General features: G+C 39.2%; 1 protein-coding gene across 1 annotated transcript; it reads left to right on the top strand.

Annotated features, from left to right (window-relative positions):
- Nucleotides 1–294: 294 nt before the first annotated feature.
- On the top strand, nucleotides 295–19,879 carry LOC140938475 (phospholipase A-2-activating protein-like). The gene is made up of 29 exons (XM_073387953.1): nucleotides 295–578; nucleotides 2,362–2,421; nucleotides 3,885–3,975; nucleotides 4,541–4,647; nucleotides 4,919–5,048; nucleotides 5,618–5,689; nucleotides 6,311–6,384; nucleotides 6,962–7,052; nucleotides 8,175–8,238; nucleotides 8,803–8,852; nucleotides 9,658–9,719; nucleotides 10,099–10,157; nucleotides 10,821–10,850; nucleotides 11,254–11,328; nucleotides 12,518–12,590; nucleotides 13,014–13,160; nucleotides 13,744–13,833; nucleotides 14,389–14,457; nucleotides 14,889–14,980; nucleotides 15,060–15,140; nucleotides 15,541–15,583; nucleotides 15,960–16,067; nucleotides 16,172–16,277; nucleotides 16,604–16,706; nucleotides 17,368–17,444; nucleotides 17,687–17,756; nucleotides 17,852–17,914; nucleotides 18,826–18,918; nucleotides 19,289–19,879. The coding sequence occupies exons 1-29, from the start codon at nucleotides 347–349 to the stop codon at nucleotides 19,331–19,333; spliced, it is 2,457 nt and encodes an 818-aa protein (XP_073244054.1). The 5' UTR covers nucleotides 295–346; the 3' UTR covers nucleotides 19,334–19,879.
- The last annotated feature ends 1,397 nt before the right edge of the window (nucleotides 19,880–21,276 follow it).

Genomic DNA, 21,276 nt, shown 5'->3' with positions numbered 1-21,276 from the left:
CGCTCTTCGCGTTAGAGCTCCAAAACCCGCCTGAGCTCTCCCACAACGACAGTTGTTCAATGCTTTAGTTTTACATTGTCGCCGGTACGTCTTTGAGCTAGAGAAAGGTTTTACCGCCACGCTCACGGGTAGCGCAATTAATTCATTCTATTAAAGCAGTGACAACCGGAAGACCCTGGGCTTGTTTCTGGCTTAGTAGCCACTCCTTTGCTACAGCAGTACTCTGAGCTGTACTCAACAGCTTTGACTACCTCCTACGCTATATATCCTACGTCAACTGTCCACAATGTAAAACAGAAGATCAAATCTGAAAAGAAAAGCAATTCAACAACTTTGTAAAAAAAGCATGTCATATAAACTAAGCAGCGTGTTGCGTGGCCATGAGCTAGACGTTAGAGCTGTTTGTCCTGCAGTTTTCCCTGAAGGAGGAATTATAACAGCGTCACGGGACAGAACTGCTCGCCTGTGGGTTCCTTTTGGAGACAAACTTGGTTTTGAAGAGGGCCATGTTCTTAGTGGTCACAGTAATTTTATTTCTGCTGTTTGTACGATTCCTCCCACGGACAAATTCAAGCAGGGTATGTTAATCTTGGTTTATAAGTAGTTCACGCACTGCTTACAGTCTGTGAACATAGTTAATAGAGTGGAATGGCTGTTAATAGTGAACAGAGGAAAAAGTTAAGCTTAGTGTTAAAAGGAATTTTAACCAAAACAGGCAATTTCGTAGAACAATGTAAGGTTCGACAGAAAATAAAGAAAAAGTACTTAGTGATATTATGTTTTTTGGTGTACAATCTAACAGGAGAGGGTTTTTTTTTCAATATGGCTAAATAAATTAGACAGTACAGAGTGAAACATGATTTTCTATTGACATTGTTATAGAAATTATGTATGATTAGGAAAGGTAAGCTTAGTGATAGGTAGAGTATTAAGTGATGGATGGGTAAAGTTTCCTCTGGAAAAAGATTCTATGTTTGAGTACCTTTGGTTGATGAACTATGATCAGGGCTGTCACTCAGTTAGGGTGAGATCCTGGAAATTTCCCCTGGCTTCTACATTTGTATGGCATGCTCCCCCCCACTACTTTAATAGGAAACAAAAGGAAAACAGAACGAACACAACTTCTTAGCCGTTCAATTCCACTCTGCAATTTTTTTTACCTGGCCGAGTTTATTACAAAATGAAAACAAAATACCGACCTGCCCATACATCGCATGTCATTGAAAACATTTCAGACAGCTCAACGAATCATTCTAAGTTTCAATCCGGTAGCAAAAAGCCTTGGGAAATTTCAAAGGAGGTTCAAATGATTAAACTGCATAAATATTCATCTACAAAGTGAAACTGAATCAACAGTAATTTTGTAGCTGGAGTGGTAAGAGAAATGATCATTCTGATTTTCCCCCTAAATATGACTTGAGGGCGAGAGATCATCGTTCAACACTTCACAGATTTCAGCCAAAGATGAAAGTCGTCCATTGCTTGCAGTCTACATGTAAAATTTTACACACAGTTGCCAAAATTTTGCGTGTATTTTTTTTACACACCTGTTTCATGCTTGTATTTCTTGTGTAATTTTCGTGCAATATGGCGAATTTACAGGCAAGAAACATGCATGTAATGCTGCAATTCCTGTGGCCTGTGTTGTACTTATTGTATGCATGTATACCCCACACCTTGAAATCTTAGTGAGGGCCCTGATGATAGAACATCATTTTGATGTTATAAGAAAAATTGTAAGCAACATTACAAAGAATTTTGATAAAAATAATAATTTAATACTTATTTGTCCAAGTTGATAGGTGGATATGACCAACCTTACAACTGAAGGGGTTATGGAAAACCTTCATGCTCACCATATCTACTACGGCATAATAATTATAAAACCAGCCCATGCTGTGTCAATGAAGAACCCCAATCACCAACAACCTTAGTGCTATCTTAAACAGTCATAAAAAATTGAAACAATCATTCCATGGTCCATCAATAGAGAGTTTAAGATACCACAACAGTGACAGTGGCAAGAATGTCTCTTAAAAATGACCTCATGCTCTTTGAAGCTTCAGTTTGATTATCCCAACTTGTCACTTTGTGAAGTGTAGGCAAACTCTCCTGGATTTGAATTCTTAAGGAAATATGCAAGTTCAAAATGAGAAAGAGAAATTTGTTGTTGTTTATTTATTGCTTTTAGGATGTTTCCTTTGCTGTCGCCTTTGTGAGATCTTAAAATCCCTAACAACAAGTGATTCTTGTGACACTTACCAAAAAACAGACCTTTTAATCCCCATGTGTTTTACTGTGGTTCTGTTTACCATCTTGCATTGTGTAACCTTACATGTACTAAATAAATTATTTTCCCAGGGCTCATAGTTACTGGTGGTCATGACAATCTTATTCTTGTGTGGACTTTGGATACTCTCGGTAAGTTTTATAAAAACGTTGTTTGTTTGTTTGCCAAAGTTCACTCAATTAAGGCAGGAGTAGTTTACCCTGAACTGTGATGCACCCCTCCCCCCAAGGGTACTCCCTATTTTGGCCATGGTGGTTATGTGCCACTAAACAGGGTACATTGTATGGTTATGAGTCTTAAACAGGGTACACAGTTTCTGCGCACACTATTAATTTTTGTGTCTTGGACACAGTTTGTTTTTGAACTGGAGGCCTTATAAAGAGTGTCAAGGTTGGCAATATGGGATCTAAATGAGTGGTAGCCACAATATATTGCAAAAAACTCTTTATTCCATGATGTTAGTGCTAAATGAAATGAATCAGACTTTTGAAAGTAGGTCTCTTGTCTTAGACGGGATAGCAAAACTGAACATTTTTGTGTTAATTAGGGTGAGGGTTTGAAGGGCTCGGTGGCGCACCTCTACCAAAACTTGCCTTGAGTGTCCCCCCTCCTCCTTCACAGGATTCAACCTCAAGGACTGCTGCACTTTTGGATTTTTCTTTCTCTTAGAAGAGACCTGAATTAGATAATTACATTAAGTTTGTACTGGAAAAAATCTATGATGCATTTTCTTTTACCCCCAAAAGTCCTGGGCACAGTCTATACAAGTTAATCTGTTGTAGGTAAAATCTGTTCTCATGTTAAATGATTATGGCTTAAGGCTAGGAAGCAGTGAAAATTCCTAATGAAATTAGGCTCATTATTGGCTTAGCCTGAAAACAGCTTTTACCTACAACATGCCCACAGTAACCCCCAAAATCCCAAAGTTTGATTTCGACCCGTGTCTCTTTTGCAACCCCAAATTTTAGATAGAAGAATTCTTTGGGGCTTGTTAAGGGTATTACTCAGTATAATCCCCTGGGAACGTAATAACAATTATTACAGTGGAACCCCGCCTTACGACCACCCCGTTAATACCACCTCCTCGTTATCATGACCATATTCTTTCGACCCTAACCTTAGAAACACTGGTCATTTTATTATTTTGAAGATACGGTTAATTATTACAACCAAGTTTTTATTCCCAACAGTGGTCACATCAACAGGATTGCACTGCATATTAAAGCATATTTACACTACCTGACAAAGTGTTGTCCAAAATGGCTTACAAGAAAAGAAGGAAATGGAAAAAATTTAAATTTGTTAACTACAATGCTTCTGATGTCTGTTTAAAGAATAAAGGTGCTTGCAGTCCACTTTGTTCAAATCATTAAAAAGTCTAAAGATATATTTGTCACATTACGCACAAAAATATTCCAGTTCTACATGGTTGATAAACAGCAAAATTGAGGGATTATATGCAAGCTGCTGAAATAATTAAAAAAAATGGATTGGTGTGTTTACTCATTTTATCTCACTTCCATAAAAAACCAGCTCCAAAAGTCTCACTAAAAGGCTGGTTATTAATGTACGAAAACATCTTTCATTCCTGCAGAACCAGTACACAGATTAGAAGGTCACACCGGAGCTGTTTGTTCCTTGATTGCTGGAAAGTTTGGGACACTTCTTTCTGGATCTTGGGACAAGTAGGAAATAAGACTTTTTTTCACAATCTTAAGCTAATTTACACAGAAGTCTTGTTCTTTGCTTAGTTTACCACACAATTTTTAGTCTAAAATGTTAGCCATCTCCACCCCCTAACCCATTAAGAGCAACCCCTATGGGTTAGGGGGTGGAGACAGCTGACATTTCAAACTACATAGAATTATGGTTTGCTCCTTTGTTGTTTAGGATAATGTGATTTTCAAAGAGTTGATAATAATTTTTCAGATGGATATGGTAATATCATTTGAGGCCAATTGTAAAAAATCATATACTGTCAGTACTGCATGTTAACAGAGAGACCATGCTTTTATGAGTAACGTGCATTTTTTTTCTCAAGCAAGGAGTTTCCTTGTTAACAGGAATTAAGAAGGACATGCTGGCTTGTACATGTATATATTCCGCTGAGCATTCACGTGTCATTTATTTTATTTTTTTTTTGTTTCATACTGCAACATGGTTTCTTGAGAATTACATGTAGTATGACTGTAAAGTCTCCAGGCCCTTATTTGACTGTGTCCCTTCTTATTTTGCATGTTTGTTTTACAGAACAGCATGTGTGTGGATAGGAAGCAAATGTATGATGAAACTTCAAGGTCATGAAGCTGCCGTTTGGGCTGTTCAAATGATGCCAGAGCATGGCCTGATGCTTACAGGTACGTCGTACACACTACAGCAGTACCACTGCTTGACAAACCTTAGTATCATCGATGTACAGTAGGCACTGTTCACATGGCAGTAGATGCATTTGCCTATTTTCTTAACAAAGAAATTTTCTTGACCTACATAATAGTATGTGAAGTCACCCTTTGGGAGGTCTGAACAAAAAAGGTTGAAGAGTTAAGCAAAAAAGGTTTCAACTGAGGTGTTCTCTTATGAAAGACAGCAGATTGAGGTTTCGACTGCAAATTTGTTTTTCTTTGCCAGGTTCTGCTGATAAGACAATAAAAATGTGGAAAGCTGGAACATGTCAGAGAACCTTCACTGGACACACGGACTGTGTTAGAAGCCTGGCTATACTCTCTGCTGTTGAGTTCTTATCATCTTCTAACGATAGGTACATGTACATTTAGCTTACATTTTTCAAGTAGAGTATAAGCTCACCCTAAGTCAGCCAGCTAAAATTTGTCTTATTGCAAATTGTCTTTTACATGATTTAACATTTTTATCACCAGATTCCCAGAAAACTAGTTGCTTACTTATGGTATGCAGATGATCAATGTCCAACTGGGCTCAAACTGCCATCTACAACTCTATTTTGTCATGATTTTCACTGCAGTAGTTATGAGAATTGGATTACCCTGTCAGCTACTTCAGCAACTAAATGTCAAGAGTCTCTCAAACTCCTTTGTTGAGATGCTGGTTATAGTTTTTGAGGTGTTTAACTATAAGTTGAAACTCAACCCCTGAGCCTGAATTCATGAAACCTTAAAGAAATCATTTTTATGGGTGATGTTGCGAGTTAGCTGGGTGGTCTCTCAACTTACCTTAAACTAGTACTGGGACATAGTCAAACATGTACACCATTTGTATTACAACATCATTGTAGATATCATACAGGTAATTGTCAACTTGTTGGCTGTCCACTGTAAATAATATTATTAATTTTCTAATAATTGCATGTAGCACCATTCGAAGATGGATGAGCACGGGAGAATGTCTTCAAGTGTATACAGGGCATACTAGCTTTATTTACAGGTATGAGAAGGGCTACTGACTATTTTAGCTAACTTCCAACTAGAAAATTGTAAGCATAATGTTCTGATCTGACATATCAAGGTCAGTCTTGAGCCATCTCATTCTTCAGGTTATTGATACAGTGCAAGGCCATCTATTGACTGTTCGATACATGTATCTCCTTTTCTAACAATCCATGGTGTTAGTGTTTACACCGTGGACTTTGAAAGTTAAAGCCCTGTCATCACATTGATCATTTGCTCAGACAAGAAACTTTCCTCTACTTTGTTCCTGTCACCCTGAGCTGTATAAATCGCTACCGGCGTTATACGTGATGGATGGCACTCCATCCAGGGGTGAAGTAGCAATACGTCTAAGTGCTTCGTGCTACTGAAACGGTGATAAGCTCATGTTCACTTGTGTGGGTTTGGGGAAAATTTTGGTGGAGAGCCGACAGCGTGAGCTCGCGAGAAGAATGTGGCTTCTCCTCTCGCTGGTGCTCGACTGCCAAAATGTTCTCTGAACTCACGTAAGTGAGCATGCATGCAGGCTATGATAAGCTGTGGCCTTACTGGCTCCAATAGAGCCTTTACCTATTTTTACATGATTGTATTTCACGTGTTTTGTGTCTTCTTTCATCAGTATTGCAGCTCTTCCTGATGAAGGTGGTAATTTTGTTTCTGTTGGAGAAGACAGAACATTACGAATATGGAAAGGTAAAATTATCATCCTCAGTTAGAATTTGTATTTCACTGTTAAGTCAGACGTGGACAAATTGATTGTCTGTTCGACTTTGAATTTCAGTCACCGGTAGCTTGAAATCGGTCTTGAAATAGTTTGACTAGCCAAATGATATCCTTTGATTGGATTAAGATTTCGATTTTGATTCGTCAATTTTTGGCCTGGTAACCGCAATAGCGTGAAGACAGGTACTGCAGGCCCGTGAAAGCTTGACCACACCGTGGGGGTCTCTACGCTTACATCGTATTACTTGGCATCCAATGACGCGATCGTCAGAAGTATCATGTTTCCACCTTTTTTATAGGCGTAGTAGCAGGCGTTTCTTGAGGAATACCATTCTTAGGGAGACTTGATGCTAGTTTTGTAAGACCCTGGTTTTGCCGGTGTTTGAACCTACGACCTCCCGCTTGGCAGACGGGCGAGCGCTCTTCCAACCGAGCACTACATTAGTGCGTTAGTACATTGTTCATCCAATCATAGCTCATCATACCTTCACTTCATTCCTTAACTGTTTGCTGTTATTTTTACAAAATTGTATGTTATTATCATCAGATGGAGATTGTTCCCAAGTAATCAGATTACCAGCTCAGTCAGTGTGGAGTGTAACATGTTTAAATAACGGAGATATTGTTACTGGATCAAGGTAAGATTCATTACCACCTTCTCACGTTCCAACAGTCTCCAATCTCACAGAATATTCTTTTTGTAAGACTAAAAAGAAAGGTTTCTTCCCCGGCTTTCTCAGTCTGCAAACACCCTAATGTCCTGTTACACTAATCACTTTTTCATGCAACTGACTTGTCTCGCAACTTTGTGCGAGACGTTCCAGGGACACCCAACGACGGTTTCCTCCTAAATATATTGAAAACACTTTTGAGGCTCTCAAGAGCACTTTTAGATCTCTAGATATGTATTCTTAGAGGCGCTATAAAATTTGTATCTGTTCAGTCATCCTAGAGCAACTTGAGTCTTTTCGAAATTACAAGGGCTTCGTTATTATTTTTTCGAAAATTTTAGATGCAATTTCACGTATTACGAAAGTGAGAATTTTTATGTTTTCTCTCTCCATCACATTTTTGAATCCGAAAATTTTAGGTTTCCTTTTTTCCCACGAAAAAAGATTAACGTGGTGGGTGAAATGTGAAAAATTAAATCTTAGAAAATCGTACGCAAATTTATTATAGATAAGCTTCGAAAACTTATAAATGGAACGGTCATCTAGAAATTTTTAGCCATCCTCAAGCTAAAGAAAATTCTAGGCAATATTTGCTTCTCCCAACAGATATTTTAAAGAAAACAATCGTTGGGTGCCCCTGACGCAACGTTCAATGCAACCGGATAAAACAAATGCTGCAGTACTTACTCAATTGTTGAGGAAGTAGTACTTGTTTCTGCTTTGTGCTATACTCGATGTAACTTGTGTCACAACTAAATTGTGAGACAAGTTTGAGGCAAAGATGCTTTGTATGACAGGACATTCAAGTGTAGCCTGAGATTATTTCCTACCCCTCTATTTCACAAAATGACATCTTACACACGAAATTTTCAGAATTTTACCTGTGTTTTCACAGGAAATTTTACATTTATTTTCTCGGGCTCCCATGAGAAATAGTCGTTGGTGTTATTACAGATAATAAATAATTATATCTAAGCCCTTGAAAAATGTAGCAAAGAATGCAGTATTGTTTTTGGTATTAGGTTTTTGTCCACTGAAAGTTGAAATACTCAATTTCCTGATGGATTCCGTCTTAATTTTGTTTTGTAGTGATGGTATTGCTCGTGTTTTCACTGCCTCTGCAGAAAGAGTGGCATCTGATGAGGAACTTCAGGTCTGTCTATGCTCATCCGTCCCTTCACGTAAACTTTCATTTTGAAAAGCAAATTTGCGCCATGTTAATTCATTGATTCAGGCCGCTACGACATATTTGCGTTTTTTTCTTTTTCTTTTTTTTAAGTCATGTGCAAAATTTTGTTTGAATTCCCAAAAGAAGAAAAGGGTAATTTCTTAAAGGAAGAATTCCCAATTATTGTATAAGTATAATTGTTAATGAGTTTAAAAAAATTGAGCCCAGTGAATCCTCCAGTGGGATAGAAGGTCCTTTACTAAGTTCATATGTGACGCAAGTCCTGTCCCGTCAGTGTCGAAAGTACGGGTTAGTAAGTAGGGACAGGATGGCTTAATTTACGTTTCTTAATTTTGTTATGTTTATCATAGTACACCCCACCTGGAAACGGGCTTTTGTAGTGCGTGGTTAGCGTTGTAAATAAATGTGTTGAGTTGTTGACTTTTACGAGCGTTTGACAAGGAAAATCTGAGCCTCCCATTGGAATGCTTGAAACAGGTGACTTAGCCTGGCCTTTTAATGATTTTTTTTGTCTATGTCTGGTCTTAGTTGTTTGATGCTGAAGTTGCAAGCCACGCTATTCCAGCAGAAGCAGCCAGGTAAAGAACTTTCCATCAAGAAAACTCGTTTAAATTTTAAGCACGATCGTACTTCAGTTGCTTACAGCAGGTTTTTCTTTGTTCCCTGGCAATCTTCTATGTCTGTAGGCTGGTCAGTCCGGTTTTGCTCTGCGAAGGAACGCGGAGGACGCAGAAATTATCAAGCCTACAGTATTGTCCATTCCCTTCGATGAATAGTATGTGGTCAGCCGCATCGTCGCCGATTTTATTTGAGGAGAGGGGAAGCCCTAATGGGGGGGGGGGGGGGTACTCCCTTAGACATGCATGACCTATACGGGGATGTGCCACTGGACAGGGTATGGTTTTTACCTCTCTGTCCTAAACAGGGTACATAATTGCCGGGGGAGTCTGCCAACAGGGTATTGCCTGCACGATTGATTTGATTTGCTAGATGAATTTTTTTTGTAGTCCACACAAAAGCAATGACAATAACGTGAATTTGCGATTGCCAATAAATGGCTTTAGAACAAGACGGAGTGCATTTTGTCCTTTGTCCTAACCAGGGTCAGGGTTTGAAACCCTCAGCGGCTCACCTATACCCAAATATTGGTCGAGTACCCCCCCCCCCCCCACCCCGAGGGGCATGATCACAGGCTATTCCATGAAAGGAGATAAAAGTAGTTTTCACAAGAACTACACATTAAATTTCATTCCACTTGACATTACTGCTATCCAACACAAATACAAAGAGAACATCAATCATAATTTATCACTTATTTCTTTGGATTTGTTCTTCAAGTATTCAGTTAATTCTAACAACAAATATTTGTGGTTTTTGTTTTAGTGGTCAGTTGGGGGATGTTAAACTCGAGGATCTTCCTGGACCAGAAGCTCTCCTTAGGCCAGGTAAACGTCAAGCGAAACTCACGAAAAGTTTCATTCTGCTTACAGGCGTCTTTCTTGTAGAATTAATTTCGTCTCTGTGCCACATGTAAACATTGAAACTAAACTGAAGAATATTTCTGTCCTGGTTTTATACCTCATACGCGAGTTTAGCATAAACACAGTAATGGTTTCGTGACATTTTCTTAAGACACTTAACGTAAAGAATTCCATAGATAGATTTATGGTTTTCTCTTAAATGACCGTCATATTATTTTGCTGAAGGTTCAAATAATGTAGAGAGTATGTTGGTCTTTGGGAGCAAAACAGGGTCATTTAGTACAACCTTTCAAAGTTTTGTCGATATCAAGTTATAAACTGTTTCTTTTTGTGATTGTCTTAGGGAACAACAGTGGTCAAACAAAACTGATCAGAAGGGGAAATATCATTGAATGTCATCAGGTGAGAACTCATTTGACTACACGATGGTAACTTGAACACGTGGAAACCATTCATTACGCAACTGTGATAGTCTAAAAAGGTTACTGTAACAAAAATTGTCTTGCTGCATGGGTGGCAGCCTGGGAAAGAGCGGTAGAATAGAGGGAGGTTCCCTTTCTTCTCTCCCTAATCCACAACTTTTTTGCGCTTGCTTTATTTTTCGCCCTTGCTCCACTATCTGAACGCATGGAACATTCTACATTAGCGGAGAGCGCAGCTCATAATTTTGTCAACTGAATTAATGAGATGAGTTCGCTGGTTTATGTGTTCCATGTCGGCCAGCTGAAACATGAGCATAAGTACTTGTCCACTGTTAGAGAATCACCTTGTGTCTTATTTCAGAATGTTGGTAAATTTAGTCATTGTTTTGTCTTTGTGATAATTTGTCCTAAATGCTTCGTTTCAAGTGAAAAGTTCTTTTGAATTCTCCAGATGTAATCGAGGCAAAGAGGGCTAATTAACACCAAAAGATTAGTATGCAAAGTCAGAAATAGGTATTTAAATGCCTTGATAGTTCCATTTTGGTCACTGTAGAAGAAATTTGATAACATTCGTTAACTAAATAGTGAAATCATTGCCTAGTCATCTTTACGATAATAACGGTTTTAAAACTTTCTTTTGCAGTGGAATGGTATGGAATCAAAATGGGACAAGGTAACGCTTTTACCGTTTGTATCTGATCTGATCGTTCTTCCCAACGGCAAATAAATAAAGATGTCATATGGGCCCAGTTGATCGAAGGCCGATTAGCGCTAACCCGGGGTTAAATTTTAATCCGGATTTCGTTATCCTTTTTTCAAAAGCATCTTCTCAGATATTTTTCTCTTTTCTTTTTAGTTCATCCAATTACCAAACTGTGGACAAAAAGAAATAACTGAATTTTGTTTAAGTTTTCATATCTGAATTCAAATTTCACACTAACCTTGGGTTACCTAACCTAGCCTTGAACAACCCGGCCCTGAGTTGTAATGACTTGTAATTAAAAGATGCCCACAATAAGCTTTTGAAAATCACTTATTTGCAGTTTTCCTTTGGATTATTTCTGTCTGATTTTCAGATCGGCGAAGTAGTTGGATCCGCGGGAACAGAGGGCGCTGCTAGGCAAACGCAAAAGCAGATGTATAACGGAAAGGTACCTTTTGTCTACTGCTAAGCTGAGATACTACTGACACAGAAGTGCTTTTCACTCTCGCGTGCCACGTGCAAAAAATTCAAAATTTAAAGAACTGTCCAAATTCCATTCTGTAATACTGATATGTGTTTCAGAGGTTATGTTTGAAATTGTCAAACCGCAGGAATTTGCAACATGTATTCCTTTGTAATTGATCATGAGAAAGAGATGAAAATTCAGCTGTTAAATGCGGCTGTGTTGCGAGGCTGGGGTTCCCATTTGAGCAAATGCGAGAAGATGAGGCTTCGTCCACAAGTATCCGGATATTTTTGAATCTGCACATTTTTCTTTGCGGATTCAAAAATTTCCTCGTCCACGCGTATCCGTGTTCAAATCAAATTTGCCCTTCCACACGAATCCGGATTCATTCTAGTACCCAGGAATCCTTTGGGAATTTTGGAAACAGAGCATGCGTCGTAAAGCGCGCGAAATTTGTATCTAGAATCATGGCAGAATCTGCCCAGATATCAAATAAAAATGCGAAGAGCAAGGTTGACTTCTCGACGGGTAAGAGAGGGAACCCTGGAACGGGGTTGCCATCTTGAATACGGTATTCACGGTAAAGAACTGGGCTCTATCTTGTTACGTCAGCGGATGAAAAAATATCCGGATTTAGCGTCCACTCGATTCCGGACTCATAGCGTATTGAAAAATTTCTACTCTGGAGAGCGAATTCAAAACGTTGCGGATTCGTATGCCGGATTCGTCGGTTACGTGTAGACGGGGCCAAAGAAACAACATGTGCAGTAAAACGAGGCACCCATTAGGCTGTAGTAAGTAACATGGACGCAAGAAGCGGGCGTAATGTGAATGAAAGCCTGATCGCGGGAACTGCTCTTCTAAAGCCCTTCATTTTAACCCCCTTAAGTGGACGCGGGCACCCTTTTCACGGTCTGTAGATCCTAAAATAACTTCCCTTAAGTGGGCAGTAAAACAAATCAAGACTAAAATCCACTCTTCTTTGTTTAAACACAAATGAATTGTAGGAAGGGAATTCAATAGCACAATAAGTGTAAATTATAAGATTTGCTTTCTAGTTCCTTATTGCGCTTGAGGTTTATCTAGACTCCTTCCCCTTGTCATAAAGATGTCCGCCAGCGAGTCTAGGATTGGCTGGATCTTATAAACTGTTTTTTGTTTTGTTTTTCAGGAATACGATTTCGTTTTCGACGTTGAAATACAAGAAGGAGCTCCTCGTATGAAGCTACCTTATAATTTGACTGGTATGTAACAGATGTGCTGTTTTATTTGTCACTCCTTTGTGAAGTAACTTTGGAAATGACGTTGTGGAGGCGTATGTGGCCGAGCGGTTAGTCTGACCTCGACCTCTGGATCTGGAGGTCGGGGGTTCAAGTCTCGCCCGTCGCGTTGTTTCCTTAGACAAGGAACTGTACTCCACTTTGTCTCTCTTTACCCAGGTGTGTAAATAGGTACCGGTGACGTACTGCTGGGGAGTAACCCTGCGATGGACTAGCATTCTGTCCAGGGGGGAGTAGCAATATTCCGAGGCATGCTTCATGCTAAGGAAACCGGGATAAACTCCGGCCGTTTGGGCCTTTGGCTCATGTGCGCATTTACCTTTTTTTATTTTGGAAATGACGTTAACCTGGCAGTTTTAGTTAATTCCTTTTTTTTGTGTTTTAAAGATGATCCGTGGATGGCGGCTCATCAGTTTTTAGAGCGAAATGACCTGAGTCAGATGTTCTTAGATCAGGTGGTTGACTTTATTTTAAAGAACACTAAAGGAGTCACAATAGGACAACAGACACCAGCGGCAGGAGATCCCTTCACTGGTATGAAACTACTAACCCCCTCCCCTTTGGGATGTGCTGTTAATTCTGCGCATGTGTCTACCGTCCGAGCTGAAAATAGGGAGCTTAAGTAAAGACGAAAGCGACGGCAGCGAAAACTTCACTTTTCAAAAGTCTTCGCGGTTTTTTTTTTTCGAGTTTTTCAACTCCCTTAAAATGTTAAATGCAGGTAAATTTCGCTAGGATTGAATTCTTGTAGTCGTGCAGTGACTGCAAAGAAATGTACTAAAAAAGTGTGCTGCACGTGCAGAGTTGTTGTTTTGCCGTAACTGTCGTCAAATGACAGTCAGTCTTCGGACTTGTTGCGAATCTTGGACTTTATACTATGCACAGTTTCGAGACGCGTAATGCATACTTGATTGAATCCGACCCCATTTCTGTTTTGTCTGATCAAAATGATGACTTAGCCAGACTAACGAAATTTCAAAAAGGAAAAATTTTCTGGAAGTCTGCATCCTCTGTGCTTTATATAGGGTACTAATTGGTAGAACTCCATCTGACTGTAAAATAACGTCTTTTTGTCTGCAGTAGTAAGTAAATTTTTATTCTTCTGATATTGTTTCAGGAGCCGGGCGCTATATTCCGGCGACTGCACCATCACAAGCTCCAGTTAGTAATTTCAGTATGGGTGGAGGAGCAGTTGATCCTTTTACAGGTAAAATACACACCATACTTAGCCTGTTTCTACTATCTGAACTCGTGGACTCGGCCCTGAATAACAGTTTTGACTCTACTAACCAAACTGTTTTATATCGTGTTGGGTGGAATCCCTGCCATTCCATGTATGAATTAATCCAGTATATTTAACAATTATTCCACGAGTGCTTGTTGGATATGAGATGGTAGATAGCCAACTCGGCACTACGCGCCTCGTTGGCTATCAACCATCTCATATCCAACAAGCACGAGTAGAATAATTGTTTTATTAAAAACGCCCACAAAATATCGAGAATTCTTCCCGACTTTATTTGTAAAAACAACCGATTTTCAGCTTGTTTTTAATTTTGAGCAGACGCGTACAGTTACCATATTTGGAGAGTATGGTACAATGACGGCTAAGCTAATCAGAGCTCTAGAATTACATTATCCATTGATCCAGTGTTTAATAAAATGTGTTAGTTAGAGCACATACTTGTACACCCTGTGTAAAGGTATAGAATCCAGTTTTGACATTGTAGGTATATTACTTACTTTTTCCCCAACATGTTAGGTGGTGGCAGCTATAGACCTTCCTATTCAACTCAACAGACCAACTTGGGAGGAGTGGACCCATTTACAGGTATCACATGTGATTTACCAAGCCCCCGCTTATCATTTGGAGGTCATCTTTTGAAGCAATAACAGAGTGAATAAATGTCAAAAGTCACTTTGGGGTAACAACTGTGACTTTTGTGATTTCAAAACAAAACAAAACAAAACAAAACAAAACACAAGGAAAGTGACTTTCCTTTCTGTTGTTTTTTTTTTGTGTCGCTGCTGTTTCACTCCCTCCATAATCATGAGTCGTACACAAGTGTATTTTCGCGAGATGTGGACATCTTGCTCTTTCACAGCTACTAGCGTTTTATGAAGATAAGGAAATCACGAGAAAATACTTTTTTGAAGTAAACTGCCACCAGAAATGGATGTATTCATAGTAGCTGAAAAGATTAACAACAGTCATTTAAGGCACTTCATTTGTATTTATTTAATTGTTTAATTCTCTGTTAGGTGCTAGTAGTTACAGATCAGGCCAAGCTGGGAATCAACTCAGTTCACCGAGTAAAAGTTCTACCGTGTCTCAGAACCCTTACTTTCCTAAGGTAATTTATATCTGCTGTTAGATGCTTTAAAAACTTTTGCTTGGAAGAACGTCCCACCTTGTGTTTCTTTCTCTTGCAGACGTCTTTTATATCATTTGATAATGCTAACGTTGCTGCTATCGCTGGAAAATTAAAAGAATTCAACGATAGTTTACAAGAGGTATGGTTGGTGTGTTTACTATGATGAATAGATACGCGTTTCAGCTTTGTTGACAATGTAATTGGTACGAAGTATTTTAATGATCGCGGATCCTCTACTTTTAGCAAGTGGAGCAATGTTAAAAGCCTCTGTTGTGCCATGAATCGTGCTGTCGATCTACCCACCGTTTTCCTGCTTTGCGTGTATTATGCTGATTTAGTTCTGGTTTGTGTACGTTGTGAACCGAAACGCATCATACTTGAAGTTGCCAGCGTTGTATGCTGCCATTTTGAGCTTTTGATCCTTAATTGAACACGGTATCTGATATCGAATTAAACATGATAAAATTTAACCGATCCAAAATTGTTGTCATAATTTTCCCCAGTACTGTTTTTTTGTTTGTTTTCATCTTACTTCTTAGGATCCGCTTCAGTTAGGAGAGGATGAACTAAAGAACCTGATGGGTAAGAAAAAAAATCTTGTTCCAACCACAAGTTTTGGAAAAACCAGTCAACAATCAGCGTTTGTGTAATAAAGTTAATAAAGTGTGCGGTTGGAAAAAAAATTGAAAAAAATGAAAAAAAAAAAGTGAAAAAAGTGTTCGAACCCAGGACGTTCGGTCACTATCCCACCACTGTACTCTGGCCGGGGCTAAAGTACAGGTCACATACCACAGGTCAAAGTACAGGCCCCAGTTGTTGAAAAGGTGGATAACGCTGTATGTATGACCTCCCGTCGGTCGGTTTTACTTATAACTGCTCGTCTCACCACTTCCTGTTAAAGTATTCAAAAGTTCTGTTGTCGCTCAAACCTTGCTGAACATGTCTTTGATTATTGTAGAATTTCTGGAAGACGTGGCAAATGTGGATAAATCTAGGTCACCAAAAGTCGAACATCTTCCGTCTCTGGTTAAAACCCTGAAATGGCCACTAAAGGTGCTTTTTCCAGGTAAAGTACATCGAGGAGAATTGTTTAAATTGTTCTGGTAGTGATTTTACGCTTACAAGAAGCTGCTAAGAAGTTTACAAGCATTTCTTTATCTTTCTGAACAGCTTTAGATGTTCTACGTTTGGCTGTACGATTTCCATCCATTACCAAACTTTGCTGTAGTGAATCTGAAGGAGACAATCTCGCGGCTAAGCTACTTTCTTGTGCAAGGTAACTAAAAAAGATCCTCGTGGACGTAAGAGGAATACGAATAACACATCCCTCCACCCCCCACCCCCCAAAAAGCAGGTGGAAACACAAGAGAGAACTTGGAAGAAGTTTCAAACACTGTGAGATCGAATCACCATCAGTCTCTTCACGATGTTTCCATCTTGAAGAGACGATCATTTCCAGATGTTGCTATCATTTCTTTTCAGCTACATAGTTCTTTCGCTTTATGTTTTCCCCGCTTTGCATCGTTTGCGTGCTTTTTAACAGGTTTTTGCTCACGTATTTTACTTGTTCTATCTAGTAACACCTTTATTTGTTTCTTACAGAGACGACAATCCTCAAGCGAACGTGCTTCTGTCATTTCGAATATTCTCTAATCTATTTTTGAGCGATGAAGGCTCTGCTTTAGCAATGAGACACAGAGAGAAAGTGAGTATCATAAACTCAAAAAAATATTTCAATTAAAAAAAAAAAACTATAAAAAATCTTGGAATGAATAATCCCAGATTATGAGTCGGCCGTTATTCATTAATTTAGTTATTCAGTAATTCCTAGTCCGAAGTCTCATCCGTCTGCTCGACCCAGCTGCCGTAGGCGCGGCTGTCGGAGAGACTCTCCCCTCCCTCGCCAGGCCGGCCATTGGAGGCAGGGGGGTTAGGTGGGGAGGGGATTACAGTGCTTCTCCGTGCCATACAAAACACTGACAGGGTGGGGGTGGGGGCTGGGCTTGGAGAGGACTACAGTCCTTCTCGGTGCCATACGAAATACTGGGGCTGGGAGGGGAGAGGACTATAGTGCTTTTTCGTGCCATACAAAATACTGGCAAGGGGAGCTGGGTGAGGAGAGGACTACAGTGCCTCTTCTTGCCATTCAAAATACTGGCAGGGGGCAGGGTGGGGAAAGGCCCTACAGTGCTTCTCCGTGCCATACAAAATACTTAAATTATTTACATCTCAGTTGATACGTGCGTGTGGGTGCAACTCGTAAATTGTGAAATTTGACCGCAACTTCATTGAAAGTTTTCCGTCTTTCTATCTTTTGCTGTGTCTCGTCTAATTCATGATCTAACTGGTCTCGTTATTTTCTATAGATAGTGGAACACTTAATACCTTGGTGTAAATGCTCAAACAAGAACATAAGAATATCCTTATGCACTGTTCTTCTAAAGTAAGTTCCAGCAATGACATGAGTTTACTGAGACATGGAAATTGGCGCTTTGAATGCTTGTTCCCGTCAATATAAAAACCGACTAATGTGAAATATCTACTGAATTTTTGCTTTTTTAATTCTGCCTGGTATTACGGCCTTGTTTTAGAAAGGAGTCATCGACAATCAATCATGCAGAAACGTTAGTTAAGCCAGAATTGATTTTCTTAGCGCCTTTGTTTGTTTGTTTTTTTTTTTTTCAGTTTCTCCGTCCTTCTTCGGAAGCATCCCGACTTTGAAGCTAAAACACAATGTCTGTCAACTCTAGCGGGCGTAAGTGCAGTACAATTTGTTGTCCATTATTGTTCTGAGCATCATCGTTATCAATTGAAAAAGACTGATGTAATTATGATAATGATATTTTGCAGATCTTGGAAAGTGATACAGATAATGAAGCTAGATTCAGATCTCTAGTTGCGGTCGGGACTTTGGTAAGTGTTTGTAGACTGTGACTAGTGAAGCTTCAAGCTGCACTGATTGTGCTTGATTGAAGTCTTAGCGGTTTCTGGTTGTTGCAATCTAAAAGATATTTAGACCTAATTTCACCTGATAAACACTTGCCAATGGCAAGCAAATTTACTAGTTTGAGAATGCTGTTTTGTTAGTCAGTACAACATGCGAAAAAAAGGATAAAACTATAAGAAAGCAGACGGGGGTAATGCTCATAGAAGTCAGGGGAAATCCCCGGCCCCGGGGGCCCTTGGTGACAGCCCTGCGGCATACATGCGGCCACTAATAGTAGTTGATCCTATAATGTTCTGGTTATTTGTCCTGATGCGCTACCACTGAGCTATAGGAGTCTCGTGGAAGCTTGGGCCATTGAGCTAGGCACATGCGACTAACATTTTACATCCTGCGGCTAGGGCTGGAATATCAATAGGTGGTATGTGCGCAATGATAGACATTTGATGGTGTAAGTCTGGACATGTTGAATTGCTTTAAGCCATTGTTTCAACAAGGTCGGACCAATCATGGTGACCTTCTCATGTAGGAGAAGTGACAGCGGCCTTTTGCCAGTGAACAGATGAATACACAGTAGCACCGACTCGTATGATATACAGAATATATATTTTAAAGCACGGTTTTTTTTGCTCCTTTTTGCCCTGCGCGTCTTTCGCGCATGTCTCACTTAGCCTAAAGGAAACGGAAAGGACTGCTACGCAGGCTAGCAAATCGACAAGAATCGAACACACGACCATTGGAGCTTTGTATGGGTTTGCACTTGGGCAGTGTATATGTTATCAGCTTTTATTTGTCTTGCAATGGAAAAGCAAATACAATTCATTAAATCAGCACTTCAGCATTGTTTAGTAATAACTAATTAAAATGATTTTATTTGCAGATCTGGGGAGATTCAGATGCCCTGTCTTTAGCTCAATCATTAGGAATTCAAAGTTCATTGAAATCTCTCACTAGTATTACGGATCCTCCTAAGGTATTATTGCAAATGATATCTTCTTACACGTACCTGTATATTTAGCCAAATGCGGAGCCTGAAACGAGGAAAGGATATTGCGTGTGTGGTACATGTACAGTGTGTTGATTGTCATCCTGAATTTAACGGAGCGCCCGGCAACCGGTTGGAAAGGGTAGAACGATAGACTATTTGCGGGCCTTTTTTTGCTTTTCTCTGGGTTCGCTTTGTCCAGACGCCGTTGACCGCGCATAGATCGCTTTCCAGTGGGTTAAACAATGTCTGAGATAAATCCAATGAGTAGTGAGAGCCAGGTAGTTACATCTCTGGCTGCTGACCATTCCAAAAAATTACATCAAGAGTATTTGTTATTTTACGTTTTCTTTAACAGGTTGGAGAATGTGCTTCGAAAGTGTTAGCCGCCTTAGAGGATTAAAATAACCAGCTTTTGAGACGTCAGCTTGTGGTTACCTAACGAATGAAAGAGATCGCGGCAACGATGTTAGGAAGCCGAATAATTCAGTTGCTGCTTAAAGATTTGCGGTTTATCCCAATCGCCTTCTCCATGGGTCAGATGTGTTTAGCATTTTTATGCATTCTTATCTTAGTTCGTTTATTAAGGCGAACTGCCAGTTTACGCTCAGCTAATGAAATACTTGTATGTTGGCTCATAAAACAAGGATCAATAAAAAAATCGGGAAACAGCTTCGCTGGGACGTTAACTGTGACATGCATTGTTGCTAACGAAAGAATTATAAAACCTGCGTTGCCTAGTCTACTCTGTAGTCACTGTATTGCTGTGTTTAAGGCCCGTCGTTGTTCGAATTCGTCAGTTGGATATGGCTTTGAGAATATGTTACGGTGACGTCGGCAAAAAAAGCCAAACACTGCGATTTCTTTTTCTATATACTGGCCATAATGTAACTATTTTATTGTCTTAAAAGAACTGACTCCGAAATAAAACAAGACCTTTAAACATAGCTTATCAGTCCTTTTTACTTTCTATCCTAAATTGTGACTTGGAAAGACATTTTTTAGTTTTTTTTTATGCCATTAAAGAGCTCCATATTTCCTCGCAATTCCAGTCAGAGAGATCTTTTAGTTTGTTGGAAACAGTTCAAGTGACGCATAGCTGATTAGTTCATTGCTGACGCGACTGTGATAAATATTTAGTTAATAAGTTCCGAAACACACTGTTTTTGAGCACCAAACAACATCAAAAACAAGAACTATAGTGCCAACATCTTGCTTCTGTGCTCTTGTGTATGTTATGAACCTTTCGGCGTTTTTGTGGCCGAACCCTCAAATCACGGAAATTGTACATCAGCAGCCAGCTTCAATTTTTTTTTAGCGTAAACTTGGTTTTAACTTTTTGCACTCTAAGAGTGAATGCAGCGCTTCTTTTTTCTGTTTTTTTTTTTCCCCCTGAGAAAGAGTTCATGACGTAGATTTTTGTATCACTTTGCTAAGTTTAATTTGTTTGGAACAAGCAAAAGTGTTTTTTTTTTTTCAAGATCAGGTTTAAAAAGGAACAAACCAATTGGAATTGATAATAACCTCTTTCCTCTTTGATCCCACGCGCGTTTCACCTCAAGTTATCGAATTATCACCCAGGGGGCTGAATTGCGTTACACGAAACGTGGAGTCAAACAGCTTTGCGGGACAAACACAAATTTTTAAATTAAAAAAGTAATTTTTGTTTATTTATCTAGATCCCCTTTCGTTTTCTTCTGTGAAAATACTTTTAAATAAACAACTGTTTCTCGCCGCCTTAGAATTGAAAACCATTGTAACCTCAATAATTTATTTTCTTGCCTCAGATCGCAATATACGTATCGTACTATTCATGTATTTTTGTTCAACTCTGCAAGTTTTTTTGTTTACGTCATTACAGGAAATAAAATGATCAAGTTGTTACAATTCCAAAGTTATTTATGAAGCTGAGTAGTGTTTCAAATTTTGTCCTAGAACTTTTTTTTATTGATTCCTTTCATTTGCAAGATTAAAAAGCAAAATATACCGACCCACAAAAGGCGTGTTTGGAGTGAATTTATAGAAATTTCGCTTATATTTTATACAGTCAGTCTATTGACCAAGATACTTTCCGGAAAGAACTTATTCTAAAAAAAACTTGTAAATCTCGTATGGTATGTCTAAAACATGTCCTTTCCCTAAAAAAGGTCTTTGTTGATGTTTATGCATAAAATTTATTTTCTGGAAGTGTTTATTTTCATCGGAAGCGAAGCGTTAAGAACAATAACACTTTCATCGTGTCGCTATCCTTATTGAATATTGCGGCGGATTTACCAACTTAAGTTTTATTTTAGTATAGTCCAATTCGCTAATTAAATTTGATATTTGACAAACGAAAAGTTACGA

This window comes from Porites lutea, chromosome 5 (genome assembly GCF_958299795.1).
Source record: "Porites lutea chromosome 5, jaPorLute2.1, whole genome shotgun sequence".
Lineage (NCBI taxonomy): Eukaryota > Metazoa > Cnidaria > Anthozoa > Scleractinia > Poritidae > Porites > Porites lutea.
This window is presented reverse-complemented; position numbering and strand designations above follow the sequence as displayed.